This window comes from Pangasianodon hypophthalmus, chromosome 24 (genome assembly GCF_027358585.1).
Source record: "Pangasianodon hypophthalmus isolate fPanHyp1 chromosome 24, fPanHyp1.pri, whole genome shotgun sequence".
Classification (NCBI taxonomy): Eukaryota; Metazoa; Chordata; class Actinopteri; order Siluriformes; family Pangasiidae; genus Pangasianodon; species Pangasianodon hypophthalmus.
In genome coordinates this window covers 12,985,951-13,007,384 of record NC_069733.1, presented here as the reverse complement: position 1 = coordinate 13,007,384, position 21,434 = coordinate 12,985,951, and the positions used below count along the sequence as shown (strand labels likewise).

Below are 21,434 nucleotides of genomic sequence, written 5' to 3'. Positions count from 1 at the left end.
CACATATGATTTAAACATAAGCAAGCTTACCAAATGCAGTCTACCAATAAGGCCCTTTGCGAATAAACATTAGGTATTCTACATTTTTAGATTGCTCACAGCATGCCATTAATTAATTTACTTAAGAAGTCAGACCAAGTCGATGCCTCCTAACAGACTCCTAACTATTTGCACCAAACACAGAATGTTAGTGCCTTCACTTTAAAAGTGTTGAAATCTGCTCTTGGCTGTAGCTGGAGGCAAGAAGGTACCTGAGGGACAAAACAAGGGAAAGGCAGTCAGCCTCACATTTAATCGTCTCTGACACATCATCACCCTCATTGTGCCTCTCAATCTGAGCGGAGGGTCGAGGCACCAGCACTGAGCCCAGGCACGCTGGCCTAGGAACACCATCTGTCACACCGGTGTCAAGTGGCTCTTTTCTCCAATGATTAGCATGGCCGCCTCAGGTGGGCCTGGACTAAGGGAGCCATATGGTGTGTAGCATGGTGGAGTGGCTACAGTGACCTGAATGAGATGACCGTACAGTCATTTAGTCTAGATGAACACACTACTGTATATTGTAGTCGTCCAGTATATAGTATAGTAAAAGAAGACATTGAAGACATTGTAGTTATCCAGTCCCGGTCTAGATTATGGGAAACATTTCTCACTGAAGTCAACCAGTGTAGAAGATGGAAGGATGATCGATTATCACTGATTATCGATTAAACATGATGGAAAAGGATATTACATATTGCTCGTATCCAGCCTAAAAGATGAAATATAACATGGGACATTGTAATCATTTAGCCTACAACATGGAAGATGGGCCAGATGTATATATGTAGGTCAGGAGGCACAGTGCAAAATGCAAATATAGCTGATAGTTGAGATAGTTGAGATAGACAGTTGATATTGTTGCAAAATACTGCCTAATCATGACGAAAAACAGGCGCAAGCAGCTTCATACATCTGCCCGTGAATGTTGTAATGATCTGTTCCATATGAAAGAAAAAAGATGACCAGATTTTAGTTACCCAGTGTCAGTGATGGAAGAAGATTTTGGAAGTCAACCAGCATAAATAATGGAAGAAGACATTGACTTTGACTTTTTTTTTTTTTTTAAAACATATTTGGCTTAATGAATATGCAGTTTCTGGTGTTTATACCCTTAAGTGCAAAATAGCACCCACAATGTGATTTACTAAACATCCCTTTAGAAACATCCCTTTAGATTATGTGCCCAACTACGTACAACCGAAAAGCATGTATTAAATTTGTATTAAAGTCCATTTCTACCAGCTAAAGTCAAAATTATATCATTCACTAGGTTGTAGTAATGAGAAAATTATGCTTTAGTATCTCAAACCTATGACTATATATTACTGAGGCAAAGTTGGTTTCAGTTTAGATTCCCACTGTACATTCGCATACACTCTTATTTTGCATTCGTGTAGTATTTTTGGACAGTTTGCCAACAGATCTTGCTGTCTTTATTCAACACTAGCAGCAATGTTTAGTTTCACCTTCAGTCTTCCAAGAGTGTATTAGGGATCTGAACTTACCATGGTTATCAAGAACAAATAGAATATGCAAAACCCTAATCTACATATTGCTTCCTCCCACTACCGGACATGTGATGTAATCCATGCAGTTACCCACAACACACAATTTATCTCGATGCACACACAAAATAGTGCACATTATTTGTAAATCAGGGCATGAATGTTGTTATCAAGTATATATCTATGAAAAAGAAGATATTGTTCATTCCCTATTTTGTAGGAATCCACTCTAGATGATAGATGTTGGTTAACCAGTCAGGAAAGTGGAAGAAGATAGTGGATGTTGTAATCATCCAGTGTAAATAATGGAAGACCTTGTAATAAAGCAAAGAGCCTAGATAATGGAATAAATCATTGTACATTGTGGTCATCCAGTCAAGAGGAAGGAAGAAGACACTGGACGTGGCAATTATCAAGTTTAGATGATGGGTGGAAATGTTGAGGATTGCAATCATCCAGCCCAGATGATCTCAGAATCTGTATTTGTCCCGTGTACATTATGGCAGGAAGCACTTGTCAAAGTGGAAGATTTTTTGTGTGCTACATGTTTCTGGTAGCCATGACAAGACACTGTTGGAAAAATAAAGTGAACTTTTAACTTATGTATAACACTGACTAAAAGCAATGACACACGTTGGAAAACTGCTCAGAATATGATGCAAGAAAAATGAATAAAAGATCACGAATGCACATATAATGTTCATTTGATCACAAATGAGATCTATGTGACTTGTTTTCCAACAAGGTCTTTAAAATTGACACCTCCCTGTATTTAGCACCTTCGGGTAAAAATGCCTGAAATTACAGATTCGTTAATCCAAACACGCAAAACAGACATGTTATTTTGCACAAGTGAAAGACACAATCCTCCAAAGAGTCTATTATTAAATCAGCTTGTATGTGTGTTTGCAGGTGTTATCAAGTTTTTAAGGTGTCATTGTATTTTTTACACCTGCAAATCTTTAGTAAATCAGGGAGGTACAGTTGACAGAAGAAGACACTGGAAGAACTTATTCAGTCTAGATGACAGAAAAAGACATCTGGCAGTGTAAACATCTGGTCTATATAGAAGAATAAGATCATGGACACTGTAGTTCTTGTCTCTGTGTGAAATAAGCAAGTTATAAAGTATGAGACTGGATACCAGTCACTGAGAAAGGAATGTCAATATTACCTAAACTATACTGTACTTTGGATGTAAAAAGTAAAAAAGCAACAGAAATCTCCAACATAGTTGTTTGTATTAGGTTGAGTGAACTAATTAAGGTAAGTCAATGATCTTGAACATTTGTCTTATTGGGACAGCATTTTTAATATATTGAAACAACAGGTCTGTAATCTTCTGCAACACTACAAACAAAGTGTAACAAAGCCAGTGGGTTTAGCAGTGACAAAACACACACATCACACCAGCAGATGAATGAGAGATTAAAAAAAGCTGAGATAAAATACAATTATTTTACACTATGTAACAGTCTCAAAACCAAAAAAAAAAATTCTCAAGAAAAATGATGCATCATTAACTTTGATCAAATAAAGTTGAAGTGTTTGGTGCCTGTGTGCTTTTCCCCTAGATTGGGAGATTGTGTAAATAAGCATCTCGATGTGAGTGCACAATTTTCACACATTCTGTAAAAGTGAGTGCACAATATTCTGGTGTGAAAAGTTTAGGAAGGTGGCCTTCTGCTCGAGTGCACAATCCAACACTTTTCATTCTGTTCTGATCAAGGACCTGATAAATAGAGATAGACAGCAGATACACTACAAAGCAACGAGTCACCAAAAGCCCTGTCACTGTGATGCTGAAAGCCCTCTATTTGATTCTACATTATTTTCTTTTTGATACGTGAAGTGTGTGTTTTTAGCACTGTTCCTTAGTCCATGCCAAGCTGTAATCATAACGAGGCATTGTTACAGAAAGAGCACATCTGGCAGGAGAACACACACACACAAACACACACACACACACACACACACACACACACTTACTTGTATTACTATCTTTGCAGCACATTTCTATTGCCTAACCCTAAAGTTACCACCATTATTATAATTATTTATGAAAAAGGTATTGCAGATTATAGCAGTGATTATAATGCATAATTAAGCTTAGATTAGGTTGCATTGTAGACACACTGATAAGTTCTTTCAGAAGTGCTAAAGTTTTGTGCTACAATTTACTGATATTCTCTCTGGTATTATTCTTTTATTTAAAAAACAAATAAAAATAAAATATCAAGACAGGTCTTGATACAAAGGTGTTTGGATTTTTTGTTATTGGAGTTACAATGTGTTAAGAACACAACTTGTATCATATTAACAATCCATAATGCAAAATAAAGATAGCTGTAAAGTGTAATGATAGTATAATGACTGCATTACTGTATAGTATGATACAAATCTATTCATAGCTTATCATAACTAAGACCTTCATAGAAATTTTTAGTGTTTTAAATAAAATATTTTGCACCATGTGAACCAGCCAAATGTCCCTGCAAAGTTAAACCTGCTGTGTATTCCCATCATCAGGGACTTTTGGTCCCCTGAAAGAGCTAAATAAGACATCAGGTTTAGAGAGCTCTCAGGCAGACAGGAGAGCATTAGAGCTACAGACATGGCAGGCTACACACACAGGTTTGTCTTACTATCCTTCTGAGGACCTTCCATTAACACAATTATTAATGTTAATGCTACACCTAAATCTAACTTTAACCTCAGTAACCAGAAGGAAAGCTTTAGGCTTTTTTTTTTTAATTATTATTTATTTAAAATAAATAAGTTGTTATTGACAACCAAATGTCTTCACAAGGTCCCCACAAGGTCAACACTGTCAGATAGGCCTGGGCATATGGTTGTGGGCATATTTGGTTCCCAAAAATACATAAAAACATGGCCACACACATACACGCACACCACATATAAAAAAAAGTCTCAAACACTGCTTGTGCCACTCAACTAAGAGGACTCCTGCTGAGCTGTAAAAACTGGCTACTGCGGCTGATGGCGGCTTGTGCCTGAAATCCAAGGGCCTGGATTCACAAGCGCATTGAAATTTCAATCCGTCTAAAATTGGCTGAGAAAGCACACTGCATGAGCAGGGTTAGTAACAGCTTATGCTGCCTTTACACAACTAGCACATAAAAAAATAGCAAGGCCAGCATAAATCACCTCATTACCTCATTTACAAGATGTGAAATGCTGCACATTAATGGCAAGGTTTATTTAAATACATTTGTGCATTGTAAAAAAAAAAAGAGAGGAAAGTAAACATATTCAGCCTTTAAATTGACCAAGCTGTAAATATAGTCACTTGTTCACGGGAACATGCATTCAAGGACTTACGTTCTCAACACCAAGGTATAATTCAACCCTGTACACATTGCTCATTTCGAGACTTTTTCAAGAGCAACTAATGCACGGTGTGTGAATAGCATTACATAAGCTGTGTGTGTGTCAGTAGTGAGTCTTCATATGGAACCTCTGTCCCTTTTAATGGTTTTTCCGAATGCAGCCAAGTATCGCCGTGTGAAGGGTGATGAGTGGAAATGAGGGGGTTAATGAGAGGTCTTGCCACAGGTAATAGTAAAAGTATCTCATTTCATGTTCATACAAGTGGTCATGGAAAAAAACAACATTTTGTTTGTGTTATGGGTGAAAAGAATCCATCAGTGTGACTTTATAAGGACAGGAAGCATGGTATTGGTTATCTCGCTGGTGTTTAGTATTACTCCTCCTTTAGACTGTCTCCCATTGATTACCATACAATAGGAATTGGTGGTAACACTAAAGAAAAGCTAAGCACACTTTTAAAAGCCTAAAAACAAATAATGATTGTTTTGGTATGTACTTTACCAAGTCTGTGCTAGACTTATGCATGAGTACAGCAATTGTTTTTTGAGTCAGGGAGGATTCAGTAAACAGTATTAAACCTTAACACACTAGTAAACCTTTAGTGTACAATACAAATAATTGCAGTAAACCCTGCTTTGAATATCTACAATGAAGGAAATACAAAAGAATGAATACAATATGTGTCAACATCCACCACTTATTCCCTCTCATTTGCAGGCCTGTGAGGTAAGTAGTAGCAATCAATTATAAACTATAAATGTAGTATGAGTAAGGAATAAAACACAACCAGGTCCAACAACAGTGCCATACTTTTTATCAAATTATAGTTATGTTTCATGCAGTAGAACATCCATGAGACAAGTTAGTTCCTGGTATCACTTGCGTTATAGCAGCTAAAGAACTGTTGTTCCTTCACCAGCCTCTGTTTTTATCGCTTTCTTGAAGCTAATAATATTAAAAAAATGCAATTTGTCATGAAACCAGAAAGCTCAAACTACTGTGTTATGAAGAGTTTCCTGTGGTGGAAAACATTACTGACACTTCATATCAATCAGTATATGTTTTTCTTTGTTACATAACAGCGCATTCTTTATCCGTCTATTATTAGGCTTAGTTACTATGGAGTGTCTGGCATACAAGTCCCTGAGAATGAGCTGTGGAAACGATGCATTAGAATGAGCATATTAATATAAACCTGTGAATTGCTGTGGTGCTTAAGTATAAATATGATATATAGGATATGATCCCTTACACAGCAATAAGACAGAAGAAGTTAGACCTTGTTTGCCTCGGTTGGTTGATGTAGATGATTAGTCATTCATCCATAGAAATTTGTCATAAAATTTTGTGCTAGCATAAAATGTTGACCACTGAGTTAAATATTTCTCATAAACATTGATATTTTTTCCTGCAAATAATTAGGACAGCCAATGAACTGCAAAGTAATTTTTAAGCCTTCTTCTGAGCTTCTTGGATAGCTAAATAACCTACTTAAAATTGTTTTATCAGTGTAATATTTAATGACTTTTCTTAATTTTATGACTTAATTTAAACACATAGGCCAAACCTTGTGTGCTGTTACATACTGCATTTTTTTTCTTTTTGCATTTTAAGCAAATCAAAGATATATTTGTAGATATTCGTCTTATAAAACAAACACAATGTGCTTTGTTATTTAGTGTATTATAAATGTTTTAAGGTCATTCAGATCTGAGGACATTTCTGTAATGCACACATCTACTTTGTGACAAAAGGGGTTATGTTTTTTAAGCATTTTGTGTTCACTGTAGGCCATCTCAACTAAACATTCAAACCTCTTGTAATAATATTTTTCTTCTGATAATCTTCACTCAGCAGTTCATCTGTATCAGTTATGACTAGCCTCATAACTGACTGATCATCAAATCACTGCATAGAAATTACTATGAGATTAATATTAAAGCATTTTGGAAGGTTTCATGGTAAAGGCAGAAAAAAAATCCATCAAATATACTTAAATATTTAAAAGAATAGCAAGAACTAAGAATAAACTCAGCTAAACAAGTATGTTAAAACAATGCAGTTAAAATACACAGTATTTATGATGATCTGTGTAGAAACTCAGAGAGAATGTGTGCATTTGAGACCAAAGTTGTGAAAAGACATTGTAACTAGAAGTACACATGAAGTAATTGAATGTTTCTGTAATCAGTTCTGAATTTAGTTTCTGAAGAATGTCACCTGTTATTTCTGTAAAAGAGGCTAGAGGGACGATGCATTCTCAAAATCTTGGGGAGAAATAAATGGAGCACTAGGAAACATATCAGGGAATTTTATATATTTCTCTTTTTAAATCAGTTACAAACGCTACACTACCAAATGAACACAGACTGCAATGGCAACACCAAAGTCTATATCTACAGCTCCACATTTCTATGTTGTGCTCAGCTCAGAGACCAAATCTTCCTATGTCTGATAAATAAATTTGTCATGAATGAAATCCCAAATTACGATCTCTTAAAGCCTCTACATGGTGATTCAATATTAATATACAATATTAATATTTAAAAAGCTAGCAACCAAATCCACAATATATAATATGCTACTATCTTATGTTATATTTCGAAAATCAAATAAACTGCTGAAAAAAGAATAAACTATACGTCGCCTGCTGATTGTACGCTTGTCCTTGTGTGTATGTGTACGTGGATGACATGCAGTATAGAATTATGATCATGGCTCTGCATCTGCATTTAATGGACACAGCTCATATGAACCATCAATCACTCACTAAAATAAGTACACCCCACATACACATTATACAAGTGCTAGGCCTTCAACATGAGAGTCTTCAGTGCTGTGTATTGTCAAGACAATCCCAGAGAAAACATGAAATAGCAAATCTGTATGTTCAACTATGAAATGGTGCAAAATGAAAAAGAGGCAAGTGAAGAATGCAGAGATGAGTATTGAGCATGCTCCCAGCTGTAGCTTAGGCACCTCAGCTTGCCTTTGTTTGCTGGTTGGTTCCACTGGGCCGTTTTGCCAACACAAGAGGGCGTGTGTGTCTCCTGTATTTCTGCTCTGCGTCTCAGCTTGTGCAGCTCTACAGCCTCCTCATCTCAGTCAAGTGCATCACCCAGTCCAGACTAACAGAGCATGCAGAGAGAATGATTTTAACAGGGCTATGAGGAGAAATGTAGCCTCTAACACATGGGTAGGGGTTGAAACTCTATGACGAATATATAGCATAATATCTTGATGGTTGATGCCATTTTCATAGACCTGCCTAATTATTTTTTTTTTTTTGAGTTTCTAAAGTTATGACGCACACAAAGCACGAGCCAAAGAGAACAATATTTCATTAGGAAAATTAAGCAAGTGGTAAGTTAAATAATAACGGTGTAATAATTATCTACTGTATAATTATTGTGCTGTTTTAAAGGGACAGACTTGCTGCTCACAGGCTGATTGAAAGATATTTCTCTAAAGAGCCTACATATAAAACATGGGCTTGCTGAGGAATTAGGCCTGTTATAGGCTATTTTTAAAATATCTTTGCATTTTTATTATTTACAAATAATAATAATAATAGTAATAATAATAATAATAATAATAATAATAATAATAATAATAGTAACCTTCTCTGAAATGTGATGAATTTTTCTCTGTAGTATTCAATTCGTCCAAAAGAGAAAGATGTAAAAAATAAAAATAAAAAAAGTAGAGCTTTGTATATAAAACACTTGATTTTTTATTCCCTTCTTGGTTGTGTGTTAGTCAGGAGGGTGAGCAGCACAGTGTCACTTATTTCTTTCTCTCCACATTCACCAATCATCTTCTTCCGCTGAGATTCGGTTAGCACGTGCCTCACGCCGTTTCAAACGCTCATTATCCGCAATTATGCGCCGTAATTGCGTTTTTGCTTTAAAGAGCTGCAGCCCAGAAGCGTGCCGTGGATTTCAGGCATCATAGGCGTGTCTCTGTGCCTAAAGACAGAGCTGCAGCCTGAGCTGTAAACTTTAAAAAAACAAAACAAAACAAAAAAAACCACTGGCCGATGAGAAGTATAAGAACTGTTAAAGTGTTACAGTCATAGAGAAAAAAGAATTGTTGCTCTTTTATATAGTCACAGTATCATATTTTATGCGCCATCATATCACAATAAACCTGTAGGTGTCTGATAGCCTGTGTTTGTTTGATTAAAAACAACAACAACAACAAAGCAACAACAACAACTAATAATAATAATAATAATAATAATAATAATAATAATAATAATAATAATAACTATTCTCATTCTTCTTACTATTTTGTTGTTGTTGTTGTTGTTGTTGTTATTATTATTATTATTATTATTATTATTATTACCACTCGAAGCAAACAGAATGGTGCACAAATACTGTTTAGGAAATTCTAGGGTATATTGACATTTATGATGATTTTTTAAAAAAATCCTTCTTAATTAAAAAAAAAAAAAGTATAATTCAGTAGAGGCCCGTTTCCAAATCGGACAAATTAAGGCTCGGTATTAAGGCAGTAACGGGAGCGCGCGGCTCCCGTAAGCGCTCGCGCTGCGCTAATGAGACAGGCTGCTCGCTCCTTTTCACAACCAATCAGCAGCGCGTGAGCGTGACGTGTGGCTGTCCTACGTCAGTCCAATGGCGAGAGAGAGAAGAGTCGGAGCCGACGGAGTTTTGAGAGAGCAAGACAAGAGATACGGACAGGAGCGGCCCCTCGATGCGCTGGAGCTCAGACACACACTCACATGCACACACACACCCACACACACACACTCACACTCACACTGCCCGAACTCTAATCTCCATTTCGGGGAGTTTTCCACGTCGGAGCCGCAGTGCTACTTTTCCGCCAGAAAGCACGGGCGCTGCGGGCCTGCGCTCCGGTTTGAAAGTGGACCTAACTCCGCCTTACTTTCTGGACATGGGAGACATGGGGGACCCACCAAAAAGTAAGTTGTTTAACTCTTTTGGTGAAGCTTATGCAAAGATGGTGCATGTGTTTGGAGATGATGTGTTGCTTTGTGCTCCTTGAAACGAAAAGCTGAAGTGTGTAAGACACCAAGTTTCTTTTACACATTCACGAAATGCCAAAAGAAAATTCTAGAGCTTTATTATTTTTCTCCTCGGTTACTGGCAATGACACGACCATTATTATTACCTATATTACTATATTAAATTATTATTATTATTATTATTATTATTATTATTATTATTATTATTATTGCACATTATTGCACGAGAGAGAATTTATTTAACGCTTGTTCTGTACTAATTATATTGAAACATTATATTTTCTCAATGACAGCATAAGGAATTATAATAATAAAAAAATGAACAACTTGCTTACATGTTCCTGTATGTGTTTGGTGTGCAGAGAAACGCCTGGTCTCTTTGTGCGTGGGCTGCGGGAATCAGATCCACGACCAGTACATCCTGCGCGTGGCGCCCGACCTCGAGTGGCACGCGGCGTGTCTCAAATGCGCGGAGTGTAACCAGTATCTGGACGAGTCATGCACTTGCTTTGTCCGGGACGGCAAGACGTACTGTAAACGCGACTACATCAGGTAAGACAGACATGTTGAGCCACATACCTTTAAAGGTTAAAACAAAAAAAAACAAAGAGCTCTCATGATTTAGTGAAGAAGCTGCGGCTCGAGCTCGAGCTCGCGCTGCCACGCTCGTGCCCTCTCCCTCTGCTTTCCACCACTGCACCTATATGCTAATGCAGTGGAGCTTTAGTGTAATTATGCAGTGTGGAGCTCACGCGCAGGGCGACACAACACATTACTATAAACTAAATAATATAAAATCATATTCTGCTAAACATATCTTAGTGTCTTAAAGGAATGAACAGAGAAATTTAGTTAATCATTAAAAACTGTTGCTGGATTAAATATTAATCATGTCAGATGTTGTTGTACCGTATTTTGTTTAATAAACAAACAATTTACCATGCTATTTAGACTAATTTAATAATAATAATAATAATAATAATAATAATAATAATAATAATAATAAATATAATCATAATCATAATCATAATCATAATCATAATAAATACAATCATGTTACAGGCTAGTGCAATAATAATAATAATAATAATAATAATAATAATAATAATAATAATAATAATGTGTTCTTTTTCTTGTTGATTTTGTGTTTCTTCCATGCATATACGTTCTTCGTTTATTATATTAAAAATTCAAGGATGTCCAGCACATTTCCCCCCTCTTCTGCTTCCTGGCCGCTGACCTTCGGGTCTCTTTTTGTTTTGTTTTTTCAGACTCTACGGAATCAAATGCGCAAAGTGCAACATCGGTTTCAGCAAGAACGACTTTGTGATGCGCGCTCGCGCTAAGGTGTATCACGTGGAGTGTTTCCGGTGCGTGGCGTGCAGCAGGCAGTTGATCCCGGGCGATGAGTTCGCGCTGCGGGAGGACGGGCTGTTCTGCAGAGCCGATCACGACGTGGTGGAGAGAGCCAGCATGGCGCCCGGGGAGCCGCTCAGCCCCCTGCACCCGGCCCGGCCCTTACAGATGGCAGGTAAACTTTCACTTATTTCAGCTTTATAAGGCGTCACACATGACGTGACTTCCAGCACTTTATTTTTCTTACCTTTTTTTTTTCTTTCCTCCTCCCTGCATCCTGCACGAGCTCGGGGAATATGTGGCTCTGTAGCTCTGAGATCGGTTTTAGACCTTTTTTTTTTCTTTACTTTTTACTCTGTCCCATGAATAAAATCATGCTGTTTATGATTAATTTAAACATACATATATATATTTTTTGAGTACTGGTATTATACCTTAATGAGCAAACACTGTTCCTGCATCCTGCACGAGCTTGTGCGTTTTGCAAGTTGTTAAGAAATGGGTGGTCTAATGTGTGTGTTTTGGGCAGATTTCTCTCCCCAGCCTTTCTAGACTGTCTCAGACATGCCATCACACATGAAACAGCTTTTTATCGGATTATTATTGTTTTCCATTGTTGTACTGAATCTTAGTTGCTTGCATGGCATAATTGCAAAGACTGACTCTTCATAATGCACCGACTATTTTTTTAAATATTTTGAATAAAAAAGGCCTGAAATTATGATTCAGTTTTTTTAATATATATATAATATTGTAGCCAACTTACATATTGACAAAATTATTGACAAACCTTATAGCCTATTATTGAGATGAATATGAATAGTTATTGTAATAAAAAGATTATTGGAGGCTAATGGAGATTTGTCATGGAGGAATAAATTGATGATTATCATATCAGCCCGCAAATGAAAAGGTTACTAACCTAACAGGCTGTTGTCAGTGGTTTGTCAACATTGCACGTTTCATTTTTCCTACAGTTTGAGTGCTATTGAATTCGGCTATTCATGCATGAAAGTGATATTCTTCCGCTGGTTCACAGCCAACCATGCGATTAAAAACTATGCAGCCTTGTGTACATTATTTAGGAAAAGAAAAGCATGATTTAAACGAATAGACACATGTTTCAAATCGATAAATATTTAGACATGCTTGTTAATAAAAACTTTCGGTGCAGTAAAGCCCACATAGTTGGTTGCAATTGAATTTTGCCAATATTTAGAAAAGAATATTTATCTTCTGGTAGATTTATTTGAAATTTATTTGAAATCAGGGCAAATTTCACAGAGCACATTCTACACAGGTTTATTCCACTTCTCAGAAATCCTCCAGATACAGTAAGCTGTCTGATATTCTGTTTATACTGACAGTTCTGTTGTGTCCGACGTGTCCAGTGCATTACTGAATGCATTAAATGCTTTTGAATAGATTTGCTATCAAGGTCATGTTTGCAGAAATGATGCAGCAACCCATGTGATTGATTGACAAGTGAGATTTTAGGCAATTTAGTCCTATACATAGTTTACATAGTGATTCTAAAAGTTTAATGTGCAAGTTTAAACATTTGTATATACTAGTTTTTAATCTTTTATACTAATTTTTTAAATCTTGTCCCATAAATCTGACGCATCGGTCCACGAGCGCGCATCTAATGCGCTACAGCCAAAAGCAAAAGATGACACATCAGCCAATCAGCTGTTAGAATTCAATTTCACAACATTTCAGCAGGAAAGGAAGCAGGACTCGCTCTGCGCACGGATCAGCTTTAGAACAAATTATGTAGCAAACAATAAACTGACAACAAAAACAATAACAACAGCAGAGTTTGGTGCATATGCGTAAACACCATGGTCTTTTTGAATCTATATGAACAATGTTTTCACATTCCTAACACACACTCCTACATTTTATTATTTGGACATTTGTCATTTCTTTTGGCATATTGTGTAATACGCAGCTTGTTTTATATATGTTGCAGTCACATTAATTAGCCCTGTTAGTCTCATTCAACGCCTTGTGATCTTAGGACGAGCAGCTCAGATCTGTCATATTTACAGAAAATTAAAACTACCTGTCATATTTATTGACCTAATTGCATTTTGTTGTTTTTTTTTTTTTTTTTTTTTTTTTTTTTTTTGTAGCAGAGCCAATCTCGGCGCGGCAGCCTGCACTGCGCCCGCACGTGCACAAGCAGCCCGAGAAGACGACGCGCGTGCGCACGGTGCTTAACGAGAAGCAGCTGCACACTTTGCGCACGTGCTACAACGCGAACCCGCGGCCCGACGCGCTCATGAAGGAGCAGCTCGTGGAGATGACGGGCCTGAGCCCGCGGGTCATCCGCGTCTGGTTTCAGAACAAACGCTGCAAGGACAAGAAGCGCAGCCTGCTGATGAAGCAGCTCCAGCAGCAGCAACCCAACGACAAGACGGTGAGTGCGAAGACAAGACAAGACAAAAAACAAACAAAATCTGTTTAAGTCCCGTGAATCGGTGGCGATGCAAGCCTTTAGGTGCACGCGCATTCATTTACATGCACGCCTTTTCTTTTCTAAAGGTGATGGTTATTTTTGTGCTTTCTGCAGAACATCCAAGGAATGACGGGAACTCCAATGGTGGCCACCAGTCCAGAGAGACACGACGGCGGATTACAGGCGAACCCGGTGGAGGTGCAGACTTACCAGCCACCGTGGAAGGTCCTGAGCGATTTTGCACTGCAGAGCGACATCGACCAACCGGCCTTTCAGCAACTGGTGAGAGCGCGTCATGTCCGTGCGTAAAAGCGCAGCAAAGCTCACAACTGCAGTCACAGCTTCATAATAATAATATAATACACTTATAAATAATAATAATAATAATAATAATAATTGCTTTGCTTCTTCTAGGTGAATTTTTCTGAAGGAGGACCAGGCTCGAATTCCACAGGGAGTGAAGTTGCGTCCATGTCCTCGCAACTGCCAGATACACCAAACAGCATGGTGGCCAGTCCCATCGAGGCCTAGACGATTCGGATTAATCTTCCTTTCCACAACCGGAGGAAAAAAAAAGAGGGTCGCCAAGGTGGTCGAGTCCCTGTTTCACCGAGGCTGCACTCCCGAGTAACACCGACAGACCTCCAATTCCGCGGGGCTTCTCTATCCAAACACGCCCTCGGTCGCGTTTATACACTGTGATGACAATCGTGGGAAAGAAAGGCGCTCTAGCGAAAAGACACTTCACGAGAAGACGAACGTTACCGGAAGTCGCTAAAATCCGGCGGAAGTAGACCTACACCGGGTCTGAAATGTCAAAATGTCCTTTCCTCCGACGTTTAGGCCTACACTACGCAGGAACTGGTGAAACTGGTGAAACTGGTCGGCTACTTTTTTTTTTTTTTTTTGCCAAACAACCCGAGACGTTTTTGCTCTTTTTCTTTTCTTTTCTTTTCCTTTTTTTGACAGATCATTGAACCTCATAGGAAAATGAGACCTAAGAGGACTCTAAATCCGTCCAGCGCAGCATGAGCGGCCCAACAAACTGCTGTTTCTCTAAAACAAGTCGAACTGAGATCTCTTCACTGAGTGCTGAGGGGTGAGGAGGACCGCTTTCATTAGGCCTACAGCTCTTTTTTCTTATATGCTAACTTTTCAAGCCCAAGTAGGCTACTAAAGCATTGCAACAAGGTATACCTCTATTCGACCACAAGCTGCGTGGGAAATTTACGTGTATGTGTCCGTCCGAGATTATTATTATTATTATTATTATTATTGTTATTATTATTATTATTTCCCAAAGATGTGTATAGTTTTAAGTTAATATGTCGGGTCATACAGCGGAGATCTTTTTTTTGTTTGTTCCTATATTACAAAAATAATTTATTATTTATTGTCCAACGACCTGCCACTTTTGTGTACTATCTTTAATTGCTGAAGTAAAAAAGAGGAAAATTACACTGCTGACTCCGGTGATCTATCGGACTTCATGTGTCCTGTCGTTCTGACTGAAAAGTGACTGATGTATGGAGCAACGCCATATGTAGATCTTCAGGAATAACTGAACAATAAAAGTTTGACGTACGAAGTAAATTAAATGCGTCGGGCACATTTTGGAAACTGTCTTAAAATGTCAGATTTTTATATTGATTTTTTTGAAGCGTCTAGATTCATTTATCTGCTGTTTACACTTTAATTTGGTTATAGAGTGGGACAGTTATTAAATCAACCAAATCTCAAGTAAAAGTATAAGGAGCCAGAGCAAATTCGTTTTATTTCATTTGTCTTGAATGAAATCTTAGGAAAAGCTACCGTATTAACCCTATTTAACTCATCACTCATAAAAACCACCTCGTATTAATTATTAGGTGCAAGCAGTCTTGATATAATAAGAGTAATCAGTATGGACTGAGTTTCCCAAAAGCATTGGTGTAAGGATCCTCTTCATCATCACTTTGAAAACACTCTTTTCCTGATAAGAAGATCTTAACTTTCTGGGAAACTGGGCCATGATCTGCAGAACATCAGATTTTCCTGTGTTAAATAAACTCGTCCAGTGTTTATATGTGTGCATTTGAATATAAATGCTCACTGATTATCATTAATATTGTGGTTATTATGCATCATATGAGCACATTCTCAGAAATAAAGGTGCTATAGACCTAGCTAGGAACGTGTGTGCAGTGTACGTTTAATTAGCTCACAGAGTAGTGTTCCTTAAGGTCTAATTATGTACTTTATATTATTTTTAAAAGTTTAAAAGTAAATATGCGTACTAACTGTGCTGAACACTAAATGTGTCCTTCATGCTATCACCCCAGTGACAAGGAGGAGTGCAGTTTGGTTATTACTGAGAGTGTGTAATTGTGGAACTGTAGGTGATGTTTGGATCCAGAACTGCACCACAAGCATTAATTATTTCAGAGGCAAAAGCAGCTCTGACTCAAGCAATTAGTTTAATATAAAAGTGAAGCAGGTTTGAGCGTTCTGAATGACGACACTTTTACAGTAAGGTGTAGAGTTGTGTAGTTTACTGTGGTAAATTTTTCTGATTGCCTAGCTTGGTGTGAAGTCAGCTTGAGTGGCCGCTGGGGCCGCTTTTACAAACGCTCAGTCTGCTAAGGGTCACTTTGTAATGCCTGGAAGTGTTTATATGGAAAGCTTTAGCAAGAATATAAAATGTAGAAAGAGGTGACTTTGGGTTTCACTGGACTTTGAAGATGCACTCAAGGTCGAGCTTGCGTGGATGTTGGTTATTTGTGGTGGATGTGGAGTATTTGATGGATTTTGTTCCATCCCAATTTGTGTTTCCTGTATTTAATTCAACTGCACTATAGACATCGTGCCTGAAAGATAAGGCATGCTCCATTACGTGCATTATCTATCGGGTTAGGCCTCTTCAAAAACAAGTGGGAAAAGGACATAATGTGTCCATGTTTCCATAAACAAATTGAAGACTTTAGAGGACAAGATGGCAGAGCAGCTAAGTATCCTCTATAGAAAATACTATTTTGCTGAACTGATTGTTCATTAGTTAAATTTTTGTTTTATATTTACAACCATTCATTAGAGAGCAATGAGAACTAGTTTTCTTTTGATATAGGCTTCCTGTAATTAAATGGTACACTTTCTTGGAAAAGCAAATGAAATAGGCATATGTTATGTTTATTATAACTGGCATCCATACTGACCTAATAAATTAAACACAAGAAAGGCAGAGGATTAGGACAGAACCATACCTTTTTAAATATTTTATTAACAGTTGGTACAGTTTGGTGCTCAGATCAGATCATACAGTATACTACAGAAATGATATGCCACATTTGCAGAATAATTCCAACAGCAGGTTTATTTGACTATGTTTTAATTACCAATATGTTCTTTAGGCAAGATCTAGGTCTAGCTACATGTGAATTAAAAAAAAAAAAAGAAAGAAAGAAAAAAAAAACACAACTGATAATCACTCACAAACAGCCAGTGAAGAATTTCACTAAATATAAAACCAACTGATTTTCAAAATTACATTGTTTTTCTACCTTCTGTGGTAAAATATATATCATTGTACCATTTAGCAAATGTTTATGTAGCCACACATCAAGTGGTGCTGAACTTGCATGGTGCAATATGCTCCTGTTTAAAATGCCAGCTCTGTTCTCCAGTGTTTGGTCGGAGCAGAAGAGGGGCCGCTGGATAGCACAAAGCCTCCTGATAGAATGGCTCCCGGGGTCTGTCGAGGCTCCCGGACTGCATTCAGTGCGTCGACTGGCCGGAACAAAAGCGCCACTGTACCTGGAGGAGGCTCTGCACAACAATCACACTCTCCTGGATGAGACCCGATTACATTGTGAGCCAGGCAAGCAATCCGTCCCCAAGGTCCAACGCCTGACCACAGAGTCACAACACGAGCTCAGCCCACAACTGTTAAACAGTCCATGCTAATAGCAGATGGTTTACAGGGAATTATGGTATATTTGAGATCATTTACACAATAATGGGAGGTTTGTAAGTGGCATTTAAATGGTATTACGTTTGGCATCGTGAGGACATATGTTGTCCCTTGTGTTCTCAGTGTAGTTAGAAATGCCAAACCTCTATATGTGTCTTCATCTCATGTTCATTGCACCAAAATGTATATCAAACATTTTGGTCAAGTATTTTCTGGCTTTATGATTATATTGGCTTGAATATGACTATCCAATGCCTATGAACCCATGTTAGCACAAAACTCACAATATTAAATTCTAGTGAATGTTTTACTTTCACTAATATGCACATCAAGCTTGATCCATATTTGTTCATATTAGCTGTACAAAGACAATGTTCTCTGACAAAACTCTTTATTATATTTAATTATGTGATATTCTGAAAGGCATATATCAGCAATAACATTATAATAATAATAACAGCTCTAACAGGTGGATAACACTGCAGTTGGAATAATATATCAATCAGTTACTATTTTTCTAACTTAACCTTATACCATGCTATTACATGTTTTCCTTTCCAGTCATTCTCAAACTTTTCAAAACTGGATCAGGTGTTTGAGCAGACCAGCCTTTTTTTTTTGAAAGTAGGCCCTTCTGTTGTCTGTCAGCAGACATGGAGAAGGAGGCAGCAGTTAAGCATCTCAGCCTCTTTGGAATGTGTCAATGAAGAGGACGCTCCAAGTGTTACTTGTCAGCGCGTGTGAGAAAAAAAGAGAGAATGCTAAGAGCTGTGCTGGACTATAAGCCATTCCATACTGATCTTGTGGGAATTGAGCTTGGTGCTGAAAAGAACACACTCCAACTTTTCATTGGGTTTACAAGGCCCCAGAAGAACCTGGGTATCTTCATTATATAAGCTCCCCATAACAGCTTTCCCTTGATGGTTGAATCCGTCAAAACACCCTCACTGAGAGAAGACTGGCAAAAATCAAGCTGGTGCATGGCGCCAGGAATTGGTTTGACTAGTAACATAATATTTGAGATCTAAGAGGTTGGTGTGGTTAGGGTAATGCATATAATATACGTGATGTGTGACTTGATTTCCAACAAAACTGCATCAATATGTTGACATTAAACTCATAGTTCCAACTTTGTTGGTTCAGTCATGATTTTTTGTAAATTTCTGTGTGGAGTTTTAGATGTTTCCCCATGTTCATGCGGATTACCTCTGCATTCTTGTTTCCTTTCCGGTAAGACGATTATCTACTCTAAATTGCTCTTTCTGTAGGTGTGAATGAGTGTGTGAATGTGTAAGCACAGTTCTATGCAGTGGACTCTATGCAATCCCATCCAGGGTGTATTCCCATCTCACACCGAGCTTTCCCGAGATAGGTTCCGGCTCCACCATGACCCTGACCTGAATAAAGTGCTTACTGAAGATGACTGAATGAATGACATTACACTGTTACCACTTTTAAGCACAGGATTTCATTTTTTTCCCTTCCCAATTATACACAATTCCAGTTATTGTCTGGGAATTCAACATTTACTTGCAAGATGTCAGGTTTAGCACAACAGAAGAGATTCCAGCTGTTTCCAGAGGTTGAGTCGTTGTCATAGCAATGTCAGATAAACAGGAACTGTCTGTGAATATGTGGCTTTGAGTCATACTTCGGTTCTCAGCCCAAATGTTTGGGGAATGTCGGGTTATTTTTGAAGCTAAAGGTTAGTTTAGTGGTTTAGAAATCAAAATGTCATTGGAAGCTATTATTTTCTTAATCAGATTATGCTGCAAATTGCGCATTCTCTACTTCCAAAAAAGCTTTAGTTTTAGCTTTATTTGGGCTATTGCTCGACTACTAACGCTAATATAATATAATGAAAGCAGTAGTGATGATAATACAGAGCACATAGTGGACCTCATTGAATCAACATGAGAGACGTGATAGATACAACAACAGTTAACACTTTTTACTCCTAAATGGTTAAATCTACAAAATAACATTATTTAGCTTGCTTGTCTGTAAGAAACCCTTAATGATTCTACGCAGAACCCTACAACATACGACTTCCTTTTCACAAATAGTGCAAAGTAGTACACATTTCTGATGCTAGATCCATTAAATATCTAAAGAACCCTTGTGCTATACACAACCTGCAAACACGTTCCATCTTCTTATCATATTTTGCCCCAAACACCTAGAAAATAATTAACATGTGAATGAAAATTTCTATAACTCTATGTGATAACTAGTGAAAAATAAATAAAAGTTCTCAGTAATCATCTTAGACTTCTGCACCATGTTGTACTTACTGAACTGGTGTACATGATCAATCACAGAGTGTGTCAGGACTGTGTGGGTTCTCCGTGTGTACTTGGAGGGCAAGTGCAACATGACATAGACTGTGATAAGCACATTGTGTGGGTAGCAGCGTGTGTGTGTGTGACATGTTGATGGCTTAAAACAAAGTGCTCTTTTAGGAGCTTTGACTTCTCCAACCACTCACTGCAATCACCATAGTGAGATTACTTTGTACTGGTTGCTGCTGATAATACTATTTGATCAACTATAAATAAGGACAATAGTTAAAATCACACCAACAACTAGAATATTTTGCATTATGCCTGAGACTACAGTGAATTAATTATTATTGGATTATTGCTAAATTGTGTGAAGTTAGTACCCTTGCAGTTATTTATCTAGGGACAGATTATTTATATCTTGGCTGCTATGTCATAATATTACTTTTCTATATTACCACATCACAAATAAAATATTTAGACAGACATTTGTGAGCATCACTCACCTCTGATGCAACAATCTCGGAAGTCCTGCTTCTGTTAAACCTATATTTTCCCTCCTTATACATAATAGTAACACTGACAGGACACATGAGGACCAGGGCATTTTTCGTAATCATTGTAAGTGATGTACTAAATGCACAGCAGTTTAAAAGGGAGATCACAGTTCACACATTTACATGCTACAAATTTTCATGGAATTTACCTAGTCTTATTATTATTATTTTTTTTGCTCCAGGAAGATACTTTTAACCTTGTCTTGTGCTCATTTTAAGGACATGCTTTTGTGCTTACTCTACCTCTTGTTATGGAAATGGTGTTACTATGTGCATGAGACTATGGCTACTCATTTTATGTGTTACAGAGCCTGCAGACTTTTCTATGATAACATCTCAGGAACCAAGGCAACACAAATCCTCCATACGCTTGAACTAAATAAGGGAAAACACACAATGATAATTGACATACGGTATAATGTGTTACCAGCATGACAAAAAACAAGCCCTATGTACCTACTGCATACTCCTTATACAGTAAGCTTCATGTCGTAAACGTGATCAGTCAAGGAGGCCATATTTTAAATAGAGAACGTTCTGACACTTAGCATTTGGTAGATGCCCTTATCCTCATTGATGTTTGAAAAACAAATCATAAGGCAAGGAAAATTATTACCATAATTATAATTTACACAAGTTCATTTCATATTGTGTAACTAAATATTGATTTACACTCACAAATCCATGCAATATTACAGTTACGGTTAAGTTTATTTTTAAGACAATGTCCCAAAACATTACATGGCACTAATTTTATTTGTATATTTCTGTTTTTAAAAGTCTGCATAAATTTGGTCCAGATAGAATAATTAAGGGAAAGTTTTCACCTCATACATCAAACAGTGACATGAGAGCTAATAAATTTGAGTCTGGTGGTTAACTTAATTTACTTGGGGATTACAAATCTGACATCTGGA

General features: G+C 37.5%; 1 protein-coding gene and 1 long non-coding RNA gene across 2 annotated transcripts; one reads left to right on the top strand and one right to left on the bottom strand.

Annotated features, from left to right (window-relative positions):
• Window positions 1–7,617: 7,617 nt before the first annotated feature.
• Window positions 7,618–10,363, bottom strand: LOC128317344 (uncharacterized). The gene is made up of 2 exons (XR_008300865.1): window positions 10,248–10,363; window positions 7,618–8,026 (listed from the first exon to the last, which is right to left on the bottom strand). It is a non-coding gene; the product is annotated as an uncharacterized LOC128317344 (long non-coding RNA).
• Window positions 9,511–20,164, top strand: isl1a (ISL LIM homeobox 1a). Its single transcript, XM_034298904.2, is given in 7 exon segments — window positions 9,511–9,661; window positions 9,663–9,849; window positions 10,275–10,464; window positions 11,184–11,443; window positions 13,407–13,693; window positions 13,847–14,014; window positions 14,147–20,164. Coding segments are annotated over 7 exon segments (1,332 nt in total). The 5' UTR covers window positions 9,511–9,538; the 3' UTR covers window positions 14,264–20,164.
• Window positions 20,165–21,434: the final 1,270 nt, after the last annotated feature.